We start from the raw sequence: 21,776 nt of genomic DNA on the forward strand, positions 1-21,776 counted from the left end.
AAGCAGATGCTCTACCACACGATCATGCGTCTGCTTGGTAACACAGTGAAAATAACTTCCTCTGTTTGGAAATGCAGTGAAAGTAACTTTCATGTTGTACATACACATCTGTCCTGTATACGTGCTCTCAAATACAACATAAAATACTGCAGTAGTAATGCTTGGTAAAAGCACACATTCTCAGCGGGCGTCGGAACACGGGATTATCATAATCACTTGGTGGTTTAAAGCCGGGCACTCACTATAAAAGGCACTCACGCTACTGCGCCTGTTGTTCCTTTTTAAGGCCACGTAATGGGTGCATAGCAAGTTCGAAAAGGTTTCATGCATTAAGTGTTTTTAAGGATACGCACTAGGAACAGGACATCGCTATTGCCTTCAACTCTTAAAGGCGAAGCTCTAGCGTTTCCTAATTTTTTCATTTCTTTTCCACAGCAAGTCATGAATTCCCATAGCTAAATACAGGCACGTTGATTCCAAAATTACTAAGAAGTGACATAGGTAGAAGTTCAGCTAATTAATTTCAGGGTAAGGCCAAGCGAAATGCTGAAGAAATCAGTGAAAGGCATTGCGAATAAATGAAATATGAGGATTTGTGTGTACAAGTAGGTGAATGATGGTACTATAGCACTTACATTCGGAAGAAGAACTTTATTCACATAAGATGAGCATACGCTTATCGGAACTACGCTTATAATCAGAACTTTGTATCGCTTTGGGGCAAGAAGGAGAAATAGAGAGAGAGAGAGAGAGAGAGAGAGAGAGAGAGAGAGAGAGAGAAAAGCCAGAGAGCAAATGAGAGCAAAAGCATATAGGTTAGGCAGGTGTGCACTTCGCTTTGCTACTCTACAATTGTGGTTTGGGTAGAGGCTGGAAAGACTAGGAGAAATTAAAAAAAAAAGTGTTCCCACTCACTGCATTCAGTTCATTCCCACTTGAAGGCCTAGGAGAACGCACTGGCGATATTATAGGAGTTCAAGTTGACAACGTTAGGGAACTGGTTTCCGTAACGATGATGTCCAAAAGGGCAGTACTTCTTTGCAGACTGGTTGGTTCATATTTGGAAACTACTGCGGTTTTCCCTGTCTCCCCGCTCTTTCTTCCCTCTACTTGCGCAGCAAGTCAAGTTCTTCAAAGGAGATAACTGTCGGTCCTCTCGAGCAGTGCTGATCGCCGATTTCTCTTTGTGCGCCGTAGCGACGACACTTGCTTGGAAGGTGAGTAATCATCAATTTTCTTCCATACCATCACAATCTGGCTTGTGGCGCTTCCCATGACATTGAAACAGGCGTTGATTAGTATAGGCTATTTCAAGGCACAGACGACAGATGAGGCAAGTCGTGGCAGGCGGTGAGGAAGCCACAGTCTTCATATGGGGAGCCATGAATGCACTGATTTCAAAGAAATGTCGAATTCCATTGCCCCAAGGTAAGCTTCCGTGCACACGTGCGAAGATTTCGCGCTGCACCTGACTTTGACAGTGGAGTAGCAACGTATTTCGCACGGTCACGGGCAGAAGAAGCGGATGCATCTGTTTGCTCGTTCCAGATGATACCAGAACAATTAGGCCCCCATTGATTTAAAGACAGCGTCGTCCGCTTTCTCATCTTCTTACTGGCAAGTCTCCTTTGTGTCTGCTACACGTTGGTTTCGAGGTCTACGGTGCAGCGCAGAAAGATGAATTCTGGGAGGCTGACCTGGGATTGAAGATTGCTGACGAACTCTGGACTGTTTCTTCATTGACTAACTGAAATTCTGCATGGAAGTTTGCATGTCCGACCGGCGCTGCTGCTGTTAGGTACCGCAAATTGAATTTATTTCAGTATATACAGCTGAGACAAGCGCTGCTCAAATTTTTTGAGCGTCAATTGGCAGATTAGCTTTGAAGGCAGATGGTGAAATTGCAAATGAGTTAGCGCAGTGTGGTAGTGGGCTGGGCTCCTTTCTGTTAAGAGATGCGCAGAGAAAAGTTAGTTTTCCAAATGGACTTAGAAATGCAGATGAGAAGAAATGTATGCATGATTTGCCAAATATGTCGGCCTAAAAAAGCGGCCACAGTGAATGAAGGAAGAGGGAAAGAAGCTTGGCAACAAGGTGCAGTGCAATTGAAATTGTTAAAAATTGCATGGTGACTGAAATGCGGATAAGAGATACGGGCACAGAAAATTGTCCACTATATACGGAAACAAGAACTTAATTAAGGATCACAAACGTGGCAAAAAAATTCAAAAAGAAGAACTTTCTCAATAACAACATTGTCGTGTTCTGGTATTCGAGCATCGACATGACTTTATGAGGCTAAAAGCATGCCTGAGTGAATATGCTTAACAGCATTAGGCTGTCGCAACAAAATCACCACTAAACTCAGCACATTGTGGTATTAAACCAGAGTGTACAGTTGTCAGGACCCCTAAAAGGCATCAACCTTTTAAGGAGCTCGGATTCAGTGATCTGAAGCAATAATAGAAAAGGAGATATATTGATGAAGCGGGAGCAATCAAGAGTATAATACGATATATTGTAGAAATAGGGGCTGCATGGACCATACTTGGTCCGCAGTATGTGATAAATAAAACTTGAGTGTATCAGAAAGAAATAGCCAAAATGCTGGTCTGCAACAAATGCTATAAAAAGAATATCGATAAGGATTATTAACTTTGTGACTGACTTCTGCTCAGAGAATCTTATTCCATTTCGCTGGCTTTGTCATCAACAAACAAACATGCCTGGGCGGCTATATTTCTCTCTGCTTGACGTCATTGAAGTAGCGGAAAATGAATCAAGTTGAGCATATACAACTAAAGTAAGACACTGCAGTGTTTCTTAATCAGGATAAAAGTTATGTAACTGCCACGCAATTATTATCTTTGAAGTTGGAATTATCATGTTTGAAGTTGCTCTCAGAACCCGCGTGGTTTTACAGGCTGAACAATAAGTAATACTTGACTATTATGGAAAATGTCAGCGCAACATAATATCTTTCATTATGTAATCTTGAGATTCAGATTGCGGCTCCTCTTTGCGCACTAGAACTTGCTAATGTTATCATAATTAGCGGGCTCGAGCAAAATACTTTTTGTACACTCATTCGTTGTAATAAAATTAAAAACGTAAAGAAGTGTAAAAAATGTTCGACCTTACTTCCAATTCCACAAGCGAAAACGCAATCTGTGTCATGAAGCGAAGGCGTAATTGCGACATCTAAGAAGTTTGCTTGAAGTTAAGAAGAAAATGATGAGTATTCTTGACTGACTTCGATAGAAACACTGATGTTTTTTTTGTATTTTTCTTAAGACAAACTCTAACGCCCTCTTTTTGAGCAAGTATTTTTTTTTACTTTCTAATAAACCTATACACCAGCGCCAGACTCAACCAATCCGACAAATTTCTTCACAGCTTCTTCTTTATCATTCATGTATACGATAGTGACCTGCAATTGCAGACTCGTTATCTAAAATTGTAAATAGGGAAGAGTAATCCGGAGTATCCAACTTTCAATCGTTGATAACTTAAATTTAATGATTTTCGCTGCAGCTTTATACTTGACATTTTATCACAAGTAGAGCCAGGTGAGCCCTTTAAAGCTACAACATCGACGTACCGCTTGCAGTAAGAATGGTGGTTAAAAGTAATCTCTGTGATATATACAGTATAAGATATATAAAGATGGTGCCTAGAGGCGCAAACACTTTTTAAGAGTAACAATGTATTACGTGTTTGCAGCCTAGAGCTGGGTGGTTGTGAAACTATGTTGTTTTTGTTTTTGTTTTTTTTTTTGTGTGTGTGGTGGGTCGATCAGTATGCTGTGCTTGTTACATTTCACGTTCCGCATGAAAAGTTTACAGGCCACGGTGCCTCGATACTACATACAGCCCGCGAATCAGCGCATTATACATTGTACAAGCTGGAATTACAAACACCCGGCCCAGGCGGCTGAAGTGCCCTCGCTTTCCTTATTGTCATATTATGTGCATTGAAAAAAGAAAGGGGCGTTTTCTGCCGACAATTTCTCGTGGACACCACGCTAATACGTCTACAGCCATCCACAGCAAGTTAAAGGGACACCAAAGAGGAACAATGACTTGGTTTAGATTAAACAGCTGCACACTGAATACTGTAACGCCATATGTTTCCCTATCATAATGCTTCAAAATACGAGCGCGATATGTAGACAGAGACAGGAAAGACAAGAACAAGCGCTTACTACCAACTGAAGGTTTAATGGGAGAAACAACCCTTGGCATTCGCACCTCCCTTTTTTTTCATAAATAAATGTTGCATCATTTCGTAAGCACATACATGGTGAGACCAAATAGCAAATCAACATAACAAAATCGATAAAATATCTATGTAATATCGGTTTCGTTCTTTTGTTTTGCCGTTTGACCTCATCGTATGTGCTTAAGAAATGTTTAATCTGTCAGTATATACTTCAGAGCCCTCTTATTAAACTTTCAGCTTGTGGCAAACCCTTGTCCGTGAGTTTTTTGTCCCTGTCTACGTATCGCGCTCATATTTCAAACGTTATGAATCACCAACGCACTCAATCAGCCATTTTGACAAGTCATTATCATAAGTCGAATAAGTAAGGGAGAAAATCGAGGTTTAAGTCTCAGTTTTAAATTTCGTGCGGAAATCTGTGCGCGTCAGGTCAAACATTTAAAAATGCATTTCCCGTATTTTTTGTGACATCGGCTGCATGAAATTTTCCGAAATTTCGTACGCTAGGTTTTTGACACCCACGAATGACATTGCAGTTCATTTTTATTGATTAGTCACTACGCAGAACCCAGTGGATGCATGTTCTGAATTCACGGTGCGTGGCCCGGTAATCTCGAGGTGGTGTCTCGTTCTCTTTTTTTGGCGCATTCTTTTTTTTTTCGTTTTACCAAGTGTCGTATCGCGGTGGTGTTTTCGGGATTGTGAAATTGAACTTTGCTAGTGCGCGAAAAATTGTTTTGCTCTTCAGTGTCCCTTTAACATTAAATGAACTGCACATAGCGAAACCAACATTTCCCATATGCTCCCAGTCCGCATTGTCTGCTACCGCGACATCACTGAACTGCTTGTACGCAATAACCCAGTCTGTCACCCATCCCGGTGACTTCGCGCTATAGATACAATCAACGGTGTTCAAGTTTTTAAGGCACGGCGGCGGCGAATGACTTGAGTAGCAGGATGAAGCTCTTGGGTGCGTCCTCTTTCGAGTCGGGCGCCGGCAGCTTGTCGAGGGCGTCGCATTCGGCCGAGCCGCTCTCGTATCGGCCGCAGAAGACCTTGACCAGGTTGTGCAGGACGTACTCGGCCGTCTCGCGGACGTACTGGATCGCCTTGGGGTCGTTGCAGTTCTCCCTCAGGCTGGCCTGCTTACAGCTGTACATCTTGCTGTACTCGCTGCATAGGTAAAAATAGAACAAAAATAAGTGTTGCGCACTTACATAAGTGCGTAGCTTGGGGTGAAGTTTCTTGGTGTTAAATTATTTATGCATGTTCGTCGATCATGTTGCATCTGATAAATAATAAGCCAATTCTGCCCTATTGGCCTGCGCCTTCAATACTTGCTAAGCATGGCATTGTTAGGTATTTGTTTAGGAATTATTTAGGAAACTTCGACGAGCACAAATTGAGTTACAGCTCTCAGGAGCAGTATTTTTTACTAAGTTTATTTGCCATCTTTTTTAAATACAGATGGAGGGATTGTAGAAAAGAAGCTGTCCCTGGTTAGCTTGACTAGCCTAGAACCCTTTATATTTGGCAGTGAGGCAATGTTATATATACACACAGGTATATACTCCTGAACGTTTACATAGATATACAAACACAAAGTCACAAAGACACGCATGCATATATACATACAGAGGCATATCAATGCTTCAACATATTTCAACACACACTTTCATCCGAAAAGGTTTAATAGATAATATCATCTGGAGTTTCACATCCCCAAACCGTGATTTGGTTATGAAAGACGCCGTAGTGGAAGGTCCTGAAATTTCGACCATCTGGTGTTGTTTAATGTGCCCTGACATCGTACAGTATGCGGGCCTCTTACCATTTTATTTCCACCGAAATGTGACCGCAGTGATAGGAATCGAACCCGCGACCTCTGGATTAAAAGCTTACTTCGGCTGGTTATCCTGACATTGTGCAGGTTCCTGTTGACGGAGCTAAACGATAAACGATGACAGCGATAAACGCTAACGTATTCCAGCCAGCTAGGGAAAGGCAACAACCGCTGTAATTTCGTATACGCATACAATCGCACGCCATTTTAATAAAGCAGCAAATTGGTGAACCTAAATTTAGTTTTTTCATGCTCCAGAAAAACTTAGCATGTTGTTCAAAAAGTACGTCCTTGTATCTAGGTCAAAAGGGGGGCATCAACCATAGGCATAAATTTAGAGGTTGTGCTTGCAATGTGGTATGCCAGTTACTCTTTACTCTGGGAAAAGAGGTCGCTGCGTATGCGATGAAAGAGCGTTTGTAAAACTTTGAGCATTCAAATCAATGCTGGTGGTCTGCTCATTGCAGCACTTGTTCTGAACCAATTGTTTTCAGGCTGCAGCATCATCGCGACGTGCTGATATCGAACTGCAAACGAAGTAATCCAAGCAGGAAATTGTTTTCCTCTGAATGCAGATCTGTTACCGATAGAAAGAAGTACTTAGGGTTAGTCACCTGTTGAATACGTGAACATCCCTACGTATTTCTAATAAGACGCGAATTGAGCATGAGTGTCGTGAGTATGTAGAACTTAATGAGCATAACGTCAAGCGTTTTAAAAGAAAGAAACAGTCGGAAGCTATGGCTGTGTCTTATCTCTTCTGTCCCCTGTTTGTGGTTGGGCAGCAAAAAAAATTGATTGCGCTGGTACTTTCGTGACTCCAACATGCTGCTCTGTCTGCCACATGCACTTTCGCATTGCGAAACAATTTTATTGGACAGTACGTGGTTACTGCTTGCAGACACAAATACCTCGTTGCGGAACTTTGTGCAGCCAATTAAACGCCTTCCTTGCATTTGTACCTCATTAGCACGTGAGAGTGTTCAGGGCGAGCCAGCTGCTTGGTAAGCAGCAGCTCTTGGAAACGGAAATGCTGCGAAATGCTGTAGAGGAACCCTACCACACTCCATCATGGTGAATGGATTTTATGACGAATAATTATTGGGGCATAACGTCCCAAAACATCCATGCGATTATGACAGATGCCACAAAGGGGGACTCCGGAAATCTTGACCACCTGGGGTTCTTTCACGTGCCCATAAATCTAAGTACACGGGCCTGAACTATTTTCGCGTCCACCAAAAATTCCGCTGCTGCGGTCAGAATTTTAATTATTTTTTTATGATTAACGCATTTACCTTTTTAAAATTTTAAAACTTCCTGAGAAGTGCCACTTCTCAGGATGATTAACTAAAGTTCTTCGTACGGTACAGTCTGATTAAACATTCTCCAATAAAGACTTTATAACTGCAACAGTGTATTTAAGACTGCAATTATCAGAAACGACCAAACAAACGACTATAAGTGGTGCATAAAATATATTACCCTTATGCATGAATTCATCAGACATATCTAATAAATACATTATATATGCATACATAAGACATATCTAATGAATGCATTATATATACTACTGTAAATGTGATCAAGGGTGATCTCAAAGAAAGTGTCCAATTAGTTGGAGATGTACTTTCTCACTGCAAGTAAACCCTCCTTTGTGAGCATATCCAGAATAACTACTTCCATGGGCCGCTGAAAAAAATTCGTTACACCAGACAGTTGTACTCACCTGAAATGTTGCTACCAGTTTGCAATAAACTTCCCTGTCTTATCTTATTCATTTTTATTGTTGGCTCTCAAAACTGCTATTTCGTATCTACCGTAGTTGACAAAGGCCTAGCGAGAATTTTTTTTTTGGGGGGGGGGGGTGATGTTCAGTAATGTTTTATGTAAGTTCGTGCTTTACATGTATATATTCGCTAACTAAGAAAAAATACCCGAGAGAAAACGATCGGCATACACTACAGAAGCAAGAGTCAGTCAGGGAGGACAATGGGGTACACGGAAGGCGGAGGTTCCAAAGTTCGTAGGCCACCTTCCCCTGTAGTTATGTGGCAGCGCAACCTGGAAACTTTTGATCCCCCCTCCCAACACACACACGAAAATTATAAAATTTCGGTGGAGGGGGGGGATAAACGTTGCACCCCGCCTGGATACGCCCATGTTAGGTGAGGTGGTTAAGATTGCCACATTTTCATTTCTCGTAAGCTGCAATCTTCTCGTGTTTAACGTACCAGCACGCGTAGCGTATCTTCTCCTTGGGCGGCGCCTTGAGCGCGACCCGGTACAGATCCTCCCTGAAGTTCTGCACGCACTTGTGGATCCGGTCGCCCGCCTTGTTGAGGCAGGGGGCGCTCTTCAGGTAGCCTGCGCGCATTCACAGCAATTAGAGAAGGAACTCCGTGGGTGTGCATAGATGGAATGCATGTCGTGCAGCTTAAATGCCTCACAATGTTGTGTGGGAAGTCGTGCATCACCTGCACGTATTTGCGTGCTTCCGCGGATATTGTGTTTTTCTTCTCCAAGCTAAATGTTTACGCAGTAAAACAACAATTTCCAAACACGAACACACGGGAAACTTTGTACGTACATACAAAGAACTTTATTTGAACAACAGAGGGACTAGTTTAACGAGGTCTTGAAACAATTGTTTGTGTAGTGGAACAATAATTTCCAAACACGAACACAAAGGCAGCTATGTACGTTCTACATCAAGCGATCTAGAGCACCAGGACTAAATTAAAAGCGTGACTGACTGACCTTGGTTTGTTCTTATAACCCATTGACATATGAGTATTATTAAGCGAGTGGTATGCGTACACGCGAATTACTAAAATCATACTCTATATGTCATGTTAACTGGCTGTTGCTTCTCTTTTTCTCTTTTTTTTTCGTTAACGGGAGAGGGATGGTATATATAGCGATTAAAGTATCCAGTGCTTTGACTTCAGGCTTGAATCTATCAAAATTTTCTCATGGTTTTCTTGAATTAATTTCTATCAGTGCCTACGCAGCGACACCGCAAGCTCTCTTTTCGAGTAGGTGTCGCTTTTGCTATCTTCTACAGATTATCCGCGACAAAACAGAACGATGATACATATTTTCGTGTCCATCAGGTTCACGGAGATCTGCCGATTTTCTTCATGCGCAAATACTTACTTTACGCACTCACATAACTGATAGTGCTGTTTTTTTTTTTTGGGGGGGGGGGGGGGGAAGCGAGTTTGAAATTTATACTTGGATAGCAAGCGCTAGAGAACGTGGACGAAAGGAAGGCAAACTGTGTGGCTGTGTGCAAGTGCTTCGGTGTGTCAATGTGCCTTCCTTTCATCGACGTCCACTAGAGCTACCTTCCAAGTTCACATAACTAATACACTTCTATTCGCTATGTCCATCTGCCTCTCCTCTTGCGTGGTCTTCGGACAGCGTAATGTACTAAAGAAACAGACGTAAATAAGAAGGAGTGAATAATGAAATCACACGTGACACCTGTATGCGCAAAAGGGCACCCGCGTATCAAAGCTGCGGCCAGGGTGCTGTCTAGTGCGCTATATACATTACGCCTGTGGTCCGGGTGCGTAGCGTCGCACTTCCGCTCCGTCTCCTCTTGCAGCGTTGTCAATGCCGTGACGGCCGAACCTCGAAAGAAGCCCAGAAGACAGCGCTCTGAGTACTCGTTGGCGCACTCGATTCCCTTCAGCTGGCGCCTGCGAGGGTTCGGGATAGATACACATCAGTAGCAATGGATGAAAATGCCGAGTAACATATAACAGTCAGACTTTTACGCCACCAAAGAACACACCTAACCTCCAAACTACCACGCTTGCTACTCTGGGAAAACTACCGAAGGGCAAGCGATCGGCATGCACAAGGGAAGCAAGATAGTAAGTCAGGTTCGTCAAAAAAGCACTCGAAGGGCAGAGGTTCGAAGGTTACCAAGCCGCTTTCCCCTGCAGTCGTATGGCAGCACAAGCTGGGAATTGTAACCCCCTGCCCGCCTCTGTACAAACACTGTTGGCTAACTTAACACATACATGACGCTACAACAACTCGAATCAAATAGCCTCGTATGTATTTGCATAAATGAATATCTATCCCCCGGTGTGAATTGCGCCAAGATATGGAGGAATCAACCAACCGACTAACAGACAACTATGCCAAGGAAAGTATAGGGCATTTTATTACAAGTATAAATGTGAAAAAAGTAAAGCGGAAGAATAGATAACTTGCCGTGGACAGAGACTGAACGTGCGACTTTAAAATAACGTGTCCGACGCTTTACCACTGGCCTGCCTGCCTTTTGTCCCCTTTCTTCTGGTGGTAATGGTACGAATAGGAAGTAAACAAAAAACACTTATTGAAATACGACATCAAGGGCGTTCGTCAGCCTTATCTACAGAAACCTGCATGGCCATAAACATCAACATTCAACAATGAGAAAAGGTGTCCGACTGAGTAAAGCTACGAGGGCATACTTAGCACCCTCATTTGATGATTAGGGGTGGGTGGCTGCTCCTCCTGTGAGCACGCTTCTGCATGTGTCTATGTGCATGTGATTGGTTCATCATATAGTGTGGGCGCACCTACATGTGCATGGTGTGCATGTGGCATACGTGCGTGCATGTGTGCTCGCTTACACTCAAGCGTCCATGCAGGCTTCCAGTAACGAAGTGAGCTTCGAAAGACACACACTTTCATTTCCACCAGCATTTTCACTTCACTGATTGAAGCTCTCGTGTCATTGAGGTATCACACGCAAGTCCATCGCCAGCGTGTCACGGCAACCAATGTCGTACTCACTTGCAGCTCTCGGCGAGATGGGTTTCGTTCTCGGGCAGCCGTGGTCCGTGCCCAAAGGAAATGAACTCCGTGCCGCAGGCATCGATGGCGTCATCTCCACAGTCGGGATTGTCACGCAGGTACTTTGCATCTGCGTATGAATGATCTATTACCACCAAAGTCCTTCGTTACTTTGCCAGTTGTGTATAATGCGTGATGGCTGGGCTGATTGGAAGATGCGCTAAATACTTAATAAACGCGAAGCATTTGTTTACGTACTGCAAGCACTTTTGGCGTCTATCTATCTATCTATCTATCTATCTATCTATCTATCTATCTATCTATCTATCTATCTATCTAGCCGCCTACATCTTGGTGTTCTCATGATCACCCCCTTAACTTGGAGTACGTACACCTAATTTAGTACGGGAGGGTAAGATGGTTCGACGAATACGACGCCCTGGTCATGGCATGAATATTGTCGCAATCTCGTCGGGTAGGTCGTCGAACACTTTTCGAAAAATAAAGCAGTGTCACATACCAGGGTATGAGTATGCGCCCCTGGTGTGCGGGTATGCGCCCCTGGTGTGCGGGTATGTGCCACAGGTGATAGATATTTTATATCTACCCAGGAACGGCACACATGGATAGAACACACATGGACCGAGTTAGAACACACATTAGAACACAATTAGAACACACATGGATAATCTTAGCGCTTGATCTTTAAGGAAAAGCATATATCGGATGCGTTGACCGGACAAATGCGAAGAATAAATTTCATTGTCCTAGCAGGAATCGAACCCTCGCATTCTTCAAGGGAATCACGTATTTCACCACAAAGCCATGTCAGATCTCGGAAATGCTTTGCAAATTGGTCATAATGTTCGTAAAACGTCAATCCTGGTTGCAGTCGTCGTCATCATCATCATGATCATCATCATCATCATCATCATCAGCCTGAGTACGTCTACTGATGGACAAACACCTCTCCCATGCTCCGCCAGTCAACTCGGTCCTGTGCTTGCTGCTGCCAATTTATATCCGCAAACTTCTTAATCACATCTGCCCACCTAACATTCGGTCTCCCCCTAACTCACTTGCCCTCTCTAGGAATCCAGTTAGTTACCCTTAATGACCAGTGGTTATCCTGTCTAAGCGCTACATGCCCGGCCCATGTCCATTTCCTCTTCTTGATTTCAACTCTGATATCCTTAACCCCGGTTTGTTTCCTAATCCACTCTGCTCTCTTCTTGTCTTTTAAGGTGACACCTACCATTTTTCTTTCCATTACTCGCTGCGTCGTCTTCAATTTAAGCTGAACCCTCTTTGTAATTCTCCAGTTTTCTGCTCCGTAGCTAAGTACCGGCAAGATGTACCTTCCTTTTGAGGGATAGTGGCAATCTACCTTTCATGATTTGAGAGTGCTTGTTACCCCACTCCACACGTGCTCCACCCCACTCTTATTCTTCTAGTTACTTTAATCTCGTGGTTCGGCTTCGTGGTTATTACCTGTCCTAAGTAGACATAGTCTTTTACAACTTCAACTGGTTGCAGTACTGGCTATGAAATTTTATAAGCATTGCATATGTACTTTATGGTGCAGCCGTTATGTTAAATTAACGTTTGCAGTTGAGCGTCATACGCTGATGTTGATTTGTGTAGAAGTGTTGAGACCTACCATCCTCGTGAGCCCCAGCGCGAACACCAGTGCTTCATATTAGCTTACCGCTTCTGGTGTTGCTAATATTCATGTTGGAATCGTTATGCAACTGCAAACAACTGCTAATATAAACTAATGTATAATATGTGTGTTGGTTTAACGTATGTGTGTGCGTGGATTTGCACATATATTGAGCACCACTTCATAACGACTCGTTCAATGCAAAAGTTGAAACACATTCACCTTGCATCTGCCTGCTTCGTATAACATCGATTCCCAATTAACAGGGGATCCGCCGAATTCGTTTTTGTAACAGAGTATGCAAATCTTGGTATGAATATTTCCTCGTTCTTTTCAACTGTTTAACGTAGTAATGATTCTTTGTATTTTGTTCTTGTTTAACAATACACTGCATGATTTGATAGGTTACTTTGAATGTTATTCGTTATGAATCAATATTATCTGCATTGTGCTATCTGTAATGACTCCAAGACTGGAGTCGACGGTATCGAAAATAAATCAATATTACAAGAAACATTACGAGGGGGCCGAATCACAGGTTTGACTGTTGAAATGCGCGTGCAATGTTGAAATACTTTTATGGGACAACCTACATTTCAATTTCACATTGAAGCATTGCAAACAAAAATGAAATTATGAGGACACAATAACTGCCTAAAATGTAACATTAACAATTAGCCAGTGTCGACCGTGCTACAATTTAAAGTGTTTAAGGGGTGTGCAGATTAGGGTGTTTTAGTAATCGCAATGAGAGGAAAATTATATAACGTTTCTCTTTAGTTCGCTTCAATTCGGCTTAAGTGAACACACCACTAGAAAGTGACAGTTTCGCCGCAAGGGCGAAGCAATGAATGCGATAGCAACAACTTGGAACGTAACACTGAGAACGGCTAGCAGATCGAAACGTGCAGCGCACTCCTCACGCACAAATGACCAACGAAAACGACACACACGGGACGAAAGCTAACTAACAACGTCTACCACTCGACGCTTAACACACGGTTTAAACTAAAACGACACACGAAACGTAATCACAGTGATAGATATGAGTGCGAAGTAACTAGTGTCCTAGTTGTTACTATGCTATGCTTGAAAAGAGCGCTCTTTTCGGCAACGGGGCCTGCCCGGCGAGTGAAGTGGTCTTTGTGCGCCCGGCATCTAAACGCAATCTTTCCGGTGAAAGCCGAAGAGCGCGCGATTCTCCCCACCGAGGGATAAGCGCGCGCGCACAAGCACCTAGCCCCCCCCCCCCCCCCCGCGTCCATCCGCGGAGCGAAGTACGCGTGCGAGATAAGCGCGCGTTGGCGCATCGCGACGAGCAGGGTGCCGAGCACGAGAGGGTGGCACACCGAGAACGTGCCCCCCCCCCCCCCCCCGACATTTTTTAGCCATATCATAGAGAGCAAAAAATGGCCATTTTAGGAGATGCCCATCCCGAAATCGGGGTGGTTCATCAAGCTATCAGCAAACGCTATATAATGTGCTGCCATCTGTGAGGCATCGTAAGACACTTTGTGGCCTCCAAAATAGCATGTGCGCGGCGTGTATCTTGGAGGCCATGCGACTCTTGCTTTAGATCAAAAACCTCTATCATAAATGTCTATTCGTGCGTGCGCGCGTGCATGTGTGTGTGTGCGTGTGTGTGCGTGTGCGTGCGCGCGCGCGCGCGTGTGTGTGTGTGTGTGTGTGTGTGTGTGTGTGTGTGTGTGTGCGTGCGTGCGTGTGTGTGTGTGTGTGTGTGCGTGCGTGTGTGTGTGTGCGTGTGTGTGTGTGTGTGTGTGTGTGTGTGTGTGTGTGTGTGTGTGTGTGTGTGTGTGTGTGTGTGTGTGTGTGTGTGTGTTTAAAAACATATTAACAAGTATGCACTTAGCGGTTGAGGGGCGCACTAGAGGCTGGATCTCGCTATCGCGTGCAACTCTTAAAGACGAAGCTTAAGGGTCCCCCATTTTTTTTCTTTGAGTTTCCTGATATATAAATACGTATACATACACGGTGCATGACGGCGGCGGCAGCGGCAACGGCGAAAAGCAGCCGAGACTGTCCATATAATTGTCATCGCAATAAAAGCTTGCTTTTGTTACGCCTAATTTTGTCCGGGGTATCGTGCTTGGCAAACTATCGCGGTCAGCTTCACAACGCTGAACTCTCGCACGCGCAACGGCATTCACCAAACCAAGTAACTAGGCAGAACCACACGCTTAGCTGCCCCTCGGAAGCGAGCGTACGTCTCGGTCAGTTAAGTGGACTAAGTGCCCAAACTCATTCCCTTCAAGGGCGCGACCATGTTTATTTCCTCTCGACGTCTTCGTCTCGGGAGTAAAGTTACGGGGAACGATATGGATCTTTTGTTTACTGCGTCTTGTTTCTAGAGCGTGACACGCAGCGCGTTGTCTTTGTTTTTCGTTATTTGTCTCGGCTTGTTCCGTCCCGCAACACACCATACGCAGCAGCGGATGTCTCAACCACGTAAGTGACCTTCGGCACACGCAGTGATCCGCCGCCAATGACAGGGGTTGTGACCGGTCTTTCCACCGCCTCTCGAATGTTTGCGCGTGGCACGATTTGAGCTTTTGCAGGGAGACCACTGGCCAGTTTGTTGTTGTTGTTGTTGTTGTTGTTGTTGTTGTTGTTGTTGTTGTTGTTGTTGTTGTTGTTGTTGTTGTTGTTGTTGTTGTTGTTGTTGTTGTTGTTGTTGTTGTTGTCTCGGCGAGATGCTGTTGTTGAAAACGGTAGCGAACTTCCACTGAATGTTTAATGATACTGGGCGCTGACAAGTACGAACACTTTTCGCCGGTAAAAAGTCCCATGAAGTATCACGCCGGCAATGACCGACCTTACCACCGACGTTGCCGTACGCCTATCTCATCCCTGTATGCTATACTTTCGAATCTCCGGTGGTTCCTTCGCGTGGTTGTTTGCGTTATTTCGACGTCTTGAAGAGAGGCCTAAACATTCCTTACATCTTTTCCAGCAGAGCTTTTTAGCTTCGAGGTTGTCCGCATGACGTAGAGAGAAAACTATCACTATACAGCAGCACGCGCTTAATCAGCGCCCAGGCTCTCCGTACAGATGGTGAACAAGAAAGGCCGGCGTCCCCTAATAGTCCGCTATGGTATATTATATCAAAGCGTAGGAGAGAGGTCAGAGATTCAACGCCTAGCTAAGACAGGATTAGCTATCACCAGCTTTCTCGTGACACAGTGTTGCGAAAATTAACACAAGGTGTGCTAAGTCTTTCTAAGGAAATTAAAAAAAAATGTTTCCGCAGCATGCGTTCAAAAGGCCACTTTTCATCTTTCAAATTGTCATTTGACAATACTTTCTCACATAGTGCCACCCACATCCTTGGTACTAAGTAGCTATAACTCTGTAGTTATGCACAATGGTGACGATTTCGACCGCCGGCCAGAACAGGCATGGAGTTAAATGCCCGGACGCATGCAATACATCTTGTCTATGATTGCACTCAGGAGACCGTAAATTAACTAATGTAGTCATAGGCGTGCGTAGGGATCGTTCTCAGAGGGGACGGGGGGGGGGGGGGGGGGGGCAAAGGTTCGTCGCAGCATCCCCCTTCCTGTGATGTCAATGTATTGAGCTGGCTCTGCGCACCACCCCCCAGCCCCGAGTCGCAGTGCCCCCCACCCTTTTTTATTATCAATGTATGGGGCTGATTTTGCAACCCCCCTCTTAAGTGACTAGGGAGTGGCCGCCACATCCCCCCCCCCCCCATCGCACGCTTATGAATGTCGTCAGAAGTACTTTGCATCCGCAGAGTTGATAATACAGGGCTCCACGGCGGCTATAGAGTCATTTGCTAAAGTACGAGAACTCTTCCTTCTGTGACTGATTTTTCGTGTAACACGGGGCGCAGACACAACTACTTTGTCATAAATGAATTGCGGACTTACCTAAAGAGTAGGCATATAGTGAATCGATGATAACGAGGTGGCAATATGCCGCATTTTCAAGCAGCAACACTTGTATGAAATATTTGTGCAACTACCGCCTTCTCTGCAAACCTCATCGCCCGACGTATGTCTCCTATTGGCCGTAACATAGACTTGACAGAAGATTCATTTTGCATTTGTCATCCGGCTAATACATCATAAACGAGTGCAGAAGCAAGTCGTGAAAGCGCCAGATCAATCTCTCGTAAGTAGAACATAGGAAGGAAGGCGGTCGCTTGATTCAGCAGTATTGTGGACCCACGAGCATTTCTTAAGCTTGCGGCATTTTGCGCAAATGACTTCATATGTGCTTCCAGTTCTCGAGTTACTTACCTTCGTGCTTATAGCTAGCCTCTTGATCAACACAATATGAGAGAGTAACCTACCGTGAAAGGTGTTAGTTGCTGGCACGGATGGTTGCGGCATATCCAAATAAATGCAGTAGCCGAGGTAGTACAAACCTCAGACTCTCCACGACAAGTCAGTTAAAACATATTACCGAAACATAATTTTTTTCTTTACCTACTAAGCTTTTGTATTTTAGCTTCACCCTACACTACACTCTGAATGACGGCCTTTCCTTTCATTCTTCATATCACTAGTGAACACGCACAACTAGCTAGAAAGACACAGGACAGCCGCTGGAGACATGTTGCTCTGCGTCTTTCTCTGTGGTCCTTGTTCGTGTCCGCTAGAAACGTGAATCATTCAGTCAATACCAACTAGCCCAGCTAAATGCATTAACAAGTTTGTTTTCAGTATTCTACTAGCCGATCGAACATAGTGTCCGTGTGCGATTCCTTTGAATACCTGGTTGGTCACTACGGTGGTCCTTCACACCTAACGTCTTTCTAACAATGTACGTGTGTTGATCGACGAATGTTTGAGAGTGGTATAATTTCTTTGAGTATCTGGTTGGTCACTCCGGTGACCATTCACGCCTAACGTCTTTCTAACAATGTACCAATGTTCGCTCGTGGTATCTTTATGCCATCACGTTCCTTCGTTCAATGTCGTCCAGAGGCTATTCAGTTGTGACCAAACACCATACAGGCTACATCCAAATCGCGAGAGTCTGAGAACGACTAGATGAGCAAGAAGTTAAGCTTTGCGCCATATGTTTCAATTCGCCTGTGCTGCATCGAATGAAAAGGAGTGGCTACTTGGGCTGGTTGGTATTGCATTGTTGAAAGAAATATACTTTTTTAGTGCGCAGGGAACGTGCGCTCTGTCCTATCTCTCGGCTCTATCTTCCTTCGGAAAACGTTCCATGCGTACTAAGAAAGTATATTACTTTAAAAAAACTGCATCGAATGTCATGGCCAGGAGGTTCGCACCTGTTGAGCATGACAGCGTCACTAGCGAGACCTGAAGGTTCATCCCGGGCGAGCAACACCACAAGGCACCCATCTAGAGAGCACCACCGGGCAGTGGAATAGCGAAGGGCTACCACTCCGGGCCCGTGCCCTTCACCCCCCCCCCTCCCCGAATTTTTTTTCGCCATGCATACATAGCGCAAATGACCGTTTGCCTGACCAGCCCCTACTTTAGATAAAGGAGGCGCTTCTCTCTGGAAGGACATGTATGCATTCAACCCTGCCACGATGGTCCTGTATGGACCTGCATGGTCCAACTGAATGCCATGCTGGGCGATGCTACAATCATAGCAACGACAGTGCGCCGGCGTGATCTCTTCCTCCGGAACCATACTCTCATTACCCGTCTCAACTAATAGTTACATTGTCCCAGCTGCATGACGAACACATCGAACCGTAGTTAAGCATACTGGCTCTTCGGACTTTTTTTAATTAGCATGTGTGTATTATTTTCTCTTTGTATCTGAGTGTGCGTATGTATTTTCGCAACATGCAATCCTAATACGTACAGGCAGTTTCATCGCATCGGTTAGGCTGTCTCTCGTGAGTCCGATGACCCAAGCCTTAGCAAGCACTTCTTTCTGACCACTGACGCGTAGATTGTGGGCGCCCAGCAGGACCCTGAGGACTGTGTAGCCAAAAAAGCAGTCATCCAAAATTTCAGTGATTCACTGCATGCTCATAGCGTCCGCAGCTCTTCGTTATCTAGCCAAAAGTGCTTCCATGTTTCAGCAATTATAGTACAGCACAATATTATTTGAATTTCCTCAATTTTCCCTTGTAGATGAGGTGCTGTGTTACACTTCATGTCATAATGAATCTGTGTGTTCCATAAGCCACCTAGATTTTTTAGTATAGTGTTGTTGTAGTAGTGACTTGTATGTGACTACGAAAACTATGTTTTATGCCCCACCTATTCAAGTCCAATGAATAAAAGTCAACACTTATGCGCACCTAGCGTCTCATGCTACTTTATCAACAGAATAAGCAGCGTTTGATATACAGTACAACAATGACTAAATTCTATGCGCTATGCGTATTGCTTAACATGATTTCTCTTATCATATCCAGCTAAGCGATTTGAAGCAGCCGCCCGCTATAGTTTGTGATGGGATACATAGAATGTGACTTCTCGGCAGCTACGCATCCTCATCAAAACATTTATCGCTCATTAACTTTCCCTTTTCCGCCCTCTGTTACTTCATCACTAGACAGAATGCATTTTCAGTCAGACAACTTCGCAGTGCCTAAATTTGGCCTAGAATACCATAATAAACACAGAGGTGATGATGTGATTGAACACACGATTACTATCTCTGATAATAATATTGAACGCCTTTGACCACAACGCCCATCCGAACGCTCTGACCGTTAGTTTAGGCTTGCAAGCACGCGTCTTTCGTTGAAGACAGCTCCAACAGCTGGGTGAATTCACGACTGTAAAAGGTTTACTCTGACTTGACGCAACAAGTATTCATAAATGCCGAGTAGTTTTCCAAAGTGTGAGTGTGTGCCTCTCGCGTTCATACCTCGGGAAGGCTAGCATCTTTACGACGCTTGCTACACTGAACCATGACGTTCCTGACCTGTGACTAAGTGCATTACGTTTCTGACCGGTGACTAGGTGCGTTGTTTTTTTTTCTGCAAGCGTACGCTGTGAACATTTCTGTCTCCACCCGTAATTTTTCTTAGAGGTTATTCGGTATACGTCCGATGTGGTTGAAATTCCCATGCTTTGCTAATTAAACTGATCAACGCTCGGCATCGTGACTCACCGGCGCTCAAGATCGGGCCCACGACAGCGCCGACGATCAGGGTGAGCAGGTACCGCATCTTCGCCGTGTCTTTCCGGAACTGCGGAGAAATCCTTGGACGACGCCGCGGCACTCAATTGTGTGTGCCCACCCCGAGAAGCGACGACTCAATGCCCGCTATAGCCCACACCACGTTGCCACTTCGTTCGACGTCGTTGTCGTCGTGGTTGGGCGCTTTTTCAACAGCGAGCCACGGCGAAGGCGATAGTTTCCTTGATTGGAGGGAACGGTTACCTTGACTCCCTTACGACGCAACGCTGCGCCGAGCGTTCCGAGACGGGCGAAGTGTGCGCGGCGGTAGCTCCTCGAGCCGCCGGGCCCTTTCTTGTCTCGCCATCTCCCTCTTGCCAACGACGACTCGGCAAGGACGGAACCTACATGGCGGAGTCCGCGCGGCGACGTTTTATCTCCCGTTTCATGCCGACACATGCGAGCGGCGGAATTTCGCACGCCAGAAGTTAGAACTGTGTTTGTTTTTAAAGAACCGACAATAAATGACCTTTCCCGTGGGAAACGAAATGTTTTTCGTTTATGGAGCTACGTCTCTCTTATTATCTCCCTCACTCTCTCTATCTCTCTCCTTGGTGGTCGTCGGCGTACTTGAGGGATGGAGAAAGTAATACGGCAGTAGCTGTGGCAGCGCCACGATCCGTTGCCAGTGTAAACAGTGGTATGCTGTAAAAGAGCAGTGTTAACTCAAAACTTCTAGCCATCCTAGCTGGAGCGAATTCATCTTTTAGCCACTTTCGGTGAAACAAGTAAGGAAGAAGCAAAGAGTACTCGTCCGTGTGCACTCCTTCCTTCACCCTTGCCTGTTTCACCAAAAGTGGCTAAAACATTAATAGCAGTGGTTCTTATATTCAGCTGCTGCACCAGCAATGGTAGTGTGTGTAGCGATAGCATCAGACGCAACAGTCGCAATATAGTGGTCGCAGTGGTAGCACTTGTAATACCAATTTATTGACTTTTACACCCTCACGTGCATTATGTTTGCATTATGTTTGAATACCTGCACCTATGTTAACTTGCACAATAATCTAAGTACACGGCTGCGCTTACGTTTTGGCCCATCAAGATGGAGCCCCCATGGTCGGGAGTCAAACCCGTGATTTCGAGCTTAGCAGTGCGCGACAGAGCACTAGTAGTAGTAGTAGTAGTAGTAGTAGTAGTAGTAGTAGTAGTAGTAGTAGTAGTAGTAGTAGTAGTAGTAGTTGATGTTATAAGAGAAGGCGAGAAATAAAGGGTCGTATCAGCAACAGCAGTAGCAGCACTGTTGGCTGCTACTGCAGCACTATTGGCTGAACTATTCGCTGAACTATTGGCTGTACAATTGGTTGTACTAGCAGTAACAGCGGTAGTACAACTACAAGTAACGCTTTCGAGCGATGAACGAAGACGCGCTCCCAGTTGTTCACAATACTTCACGATGCATGCCCAGTTACGTGGTAGAGGGAAAACAAATCTGCCGTGCTCGTAACCTACGGCCGTATTGGGATAAGGAAGACGCCTTGACCGCATCACCGCAGCGAGGAAAGTGATCAGGCGAGGAGTTGTAAGGAGAGAAGTCAGTCATCGCGTAACACGGCGTAAGCGATTGAAGTCAAGGCGAGACGCATATATCCGCTGCTCATAATCATTCCATGATTCTAACTACATCCAATCAAACTAGCTCGACAGCTTGTACGGATGAATACAGCCGCGATGGAGTGATCACTCAGTACGGGGCTACTTTCGATACACGCACTCTATCGATTACTGCGAAATACATTGGAGGAAGTCCGAAAAATGAGTCGTTATACAACGAATGCCTCGGGAGACGCCAAGTATGGTGCGGAAGTCGCATTTACATTGCACTGCGCATTAGGAGCCCATATTAGTGGCCACAAATTCGGCACAATTACGTTCGACATCTTCAATTTTACCGATAATCAACAAATCACAAAGATAATAGGAACATTTGAGTGATTCACTGGTAACATGCGGTGATGACAATCATACATCCGGTAACATCCGGTCAAGCTTAGACGCTCTGTATAATGTTCAAAGTTTAAAAAAAATATCGCAGTCATAGTACACTACGACTTGTTCGGCGTAACTGCGGCCATAGTT

General features: G+C 44.8%; 1 protein-coding gene across 1 annotated transcript; it reads right to left on the reverse strand.

Moving 5' to 3' along the window:
- Window positions 1–636: 636 nt before the first annotated feature.
- On the reverse strand, window positions 637–21,759 carry LOC142787031 (uncharacterized). The gene is made up of 5 exons (XM_075884656.1): window positions 19,629–21,759; window positions 10,865–10,994; window positions 9,626–9,771; window positions 8,299–8,431; window positions 637–5,394 (listed from the first exon to the last, which is right to left on the reverse strand). The coding sequence occupies exons 1-5, from the start codon at window positions 19,684–19,686 to the stop codon at window positions 5,142–5,144; spliced, it is 720 nt and encodes a 239-aa protein (XP_075740771.1). The 5' UTR covers window positions 19,687–21,759; the 3' UTR covers window positions 637–5,141.
- Window positions 21,760–21,776: the final 17 nt, after the last annotated feature.

Source organism: Rhipicephalus microplus, unplaced genomic scaffold, assembly GCF_043290135.1.
Source record: "Rhipicephalus microplus isolate Deutch F79 unplaced genomic scaffold, USDA_Rmic scaffold_42, whole genome shotgun sequence".
Lineage (NCBI taxonomy): Eukaryota > Metazoa > Arthropoda > Arachnida > Ixodida > Ixodidae > Rhipicephalus > Rhipicephalus microplus.

Bases quoted from the DNA above. Each gene is read 5' to 3' on its own strand.
- LOC142787031 (XM_075884656.1), bottom strand. From the start codon at position 19,686: ATGCGGTACCTGCTCACCCTGATCGTCGGCGCTGTCGTGGGCCCGATC. The intron at 10,995-19,628 runs GTGAGTCACGAT...ATTCATACGCAG, and splicing joins GGGCCCGATCTTGAGCGCCG to ATGCAAAGTACCTGCGTGAC. The intron at 9,772-10,864 runs GTGAGTACGACA...GAACCCTCGCAG, and splicing joins CATCTCGCCGAGAGCTGCAA to GCGCCAGCTGAAGGGAATCG.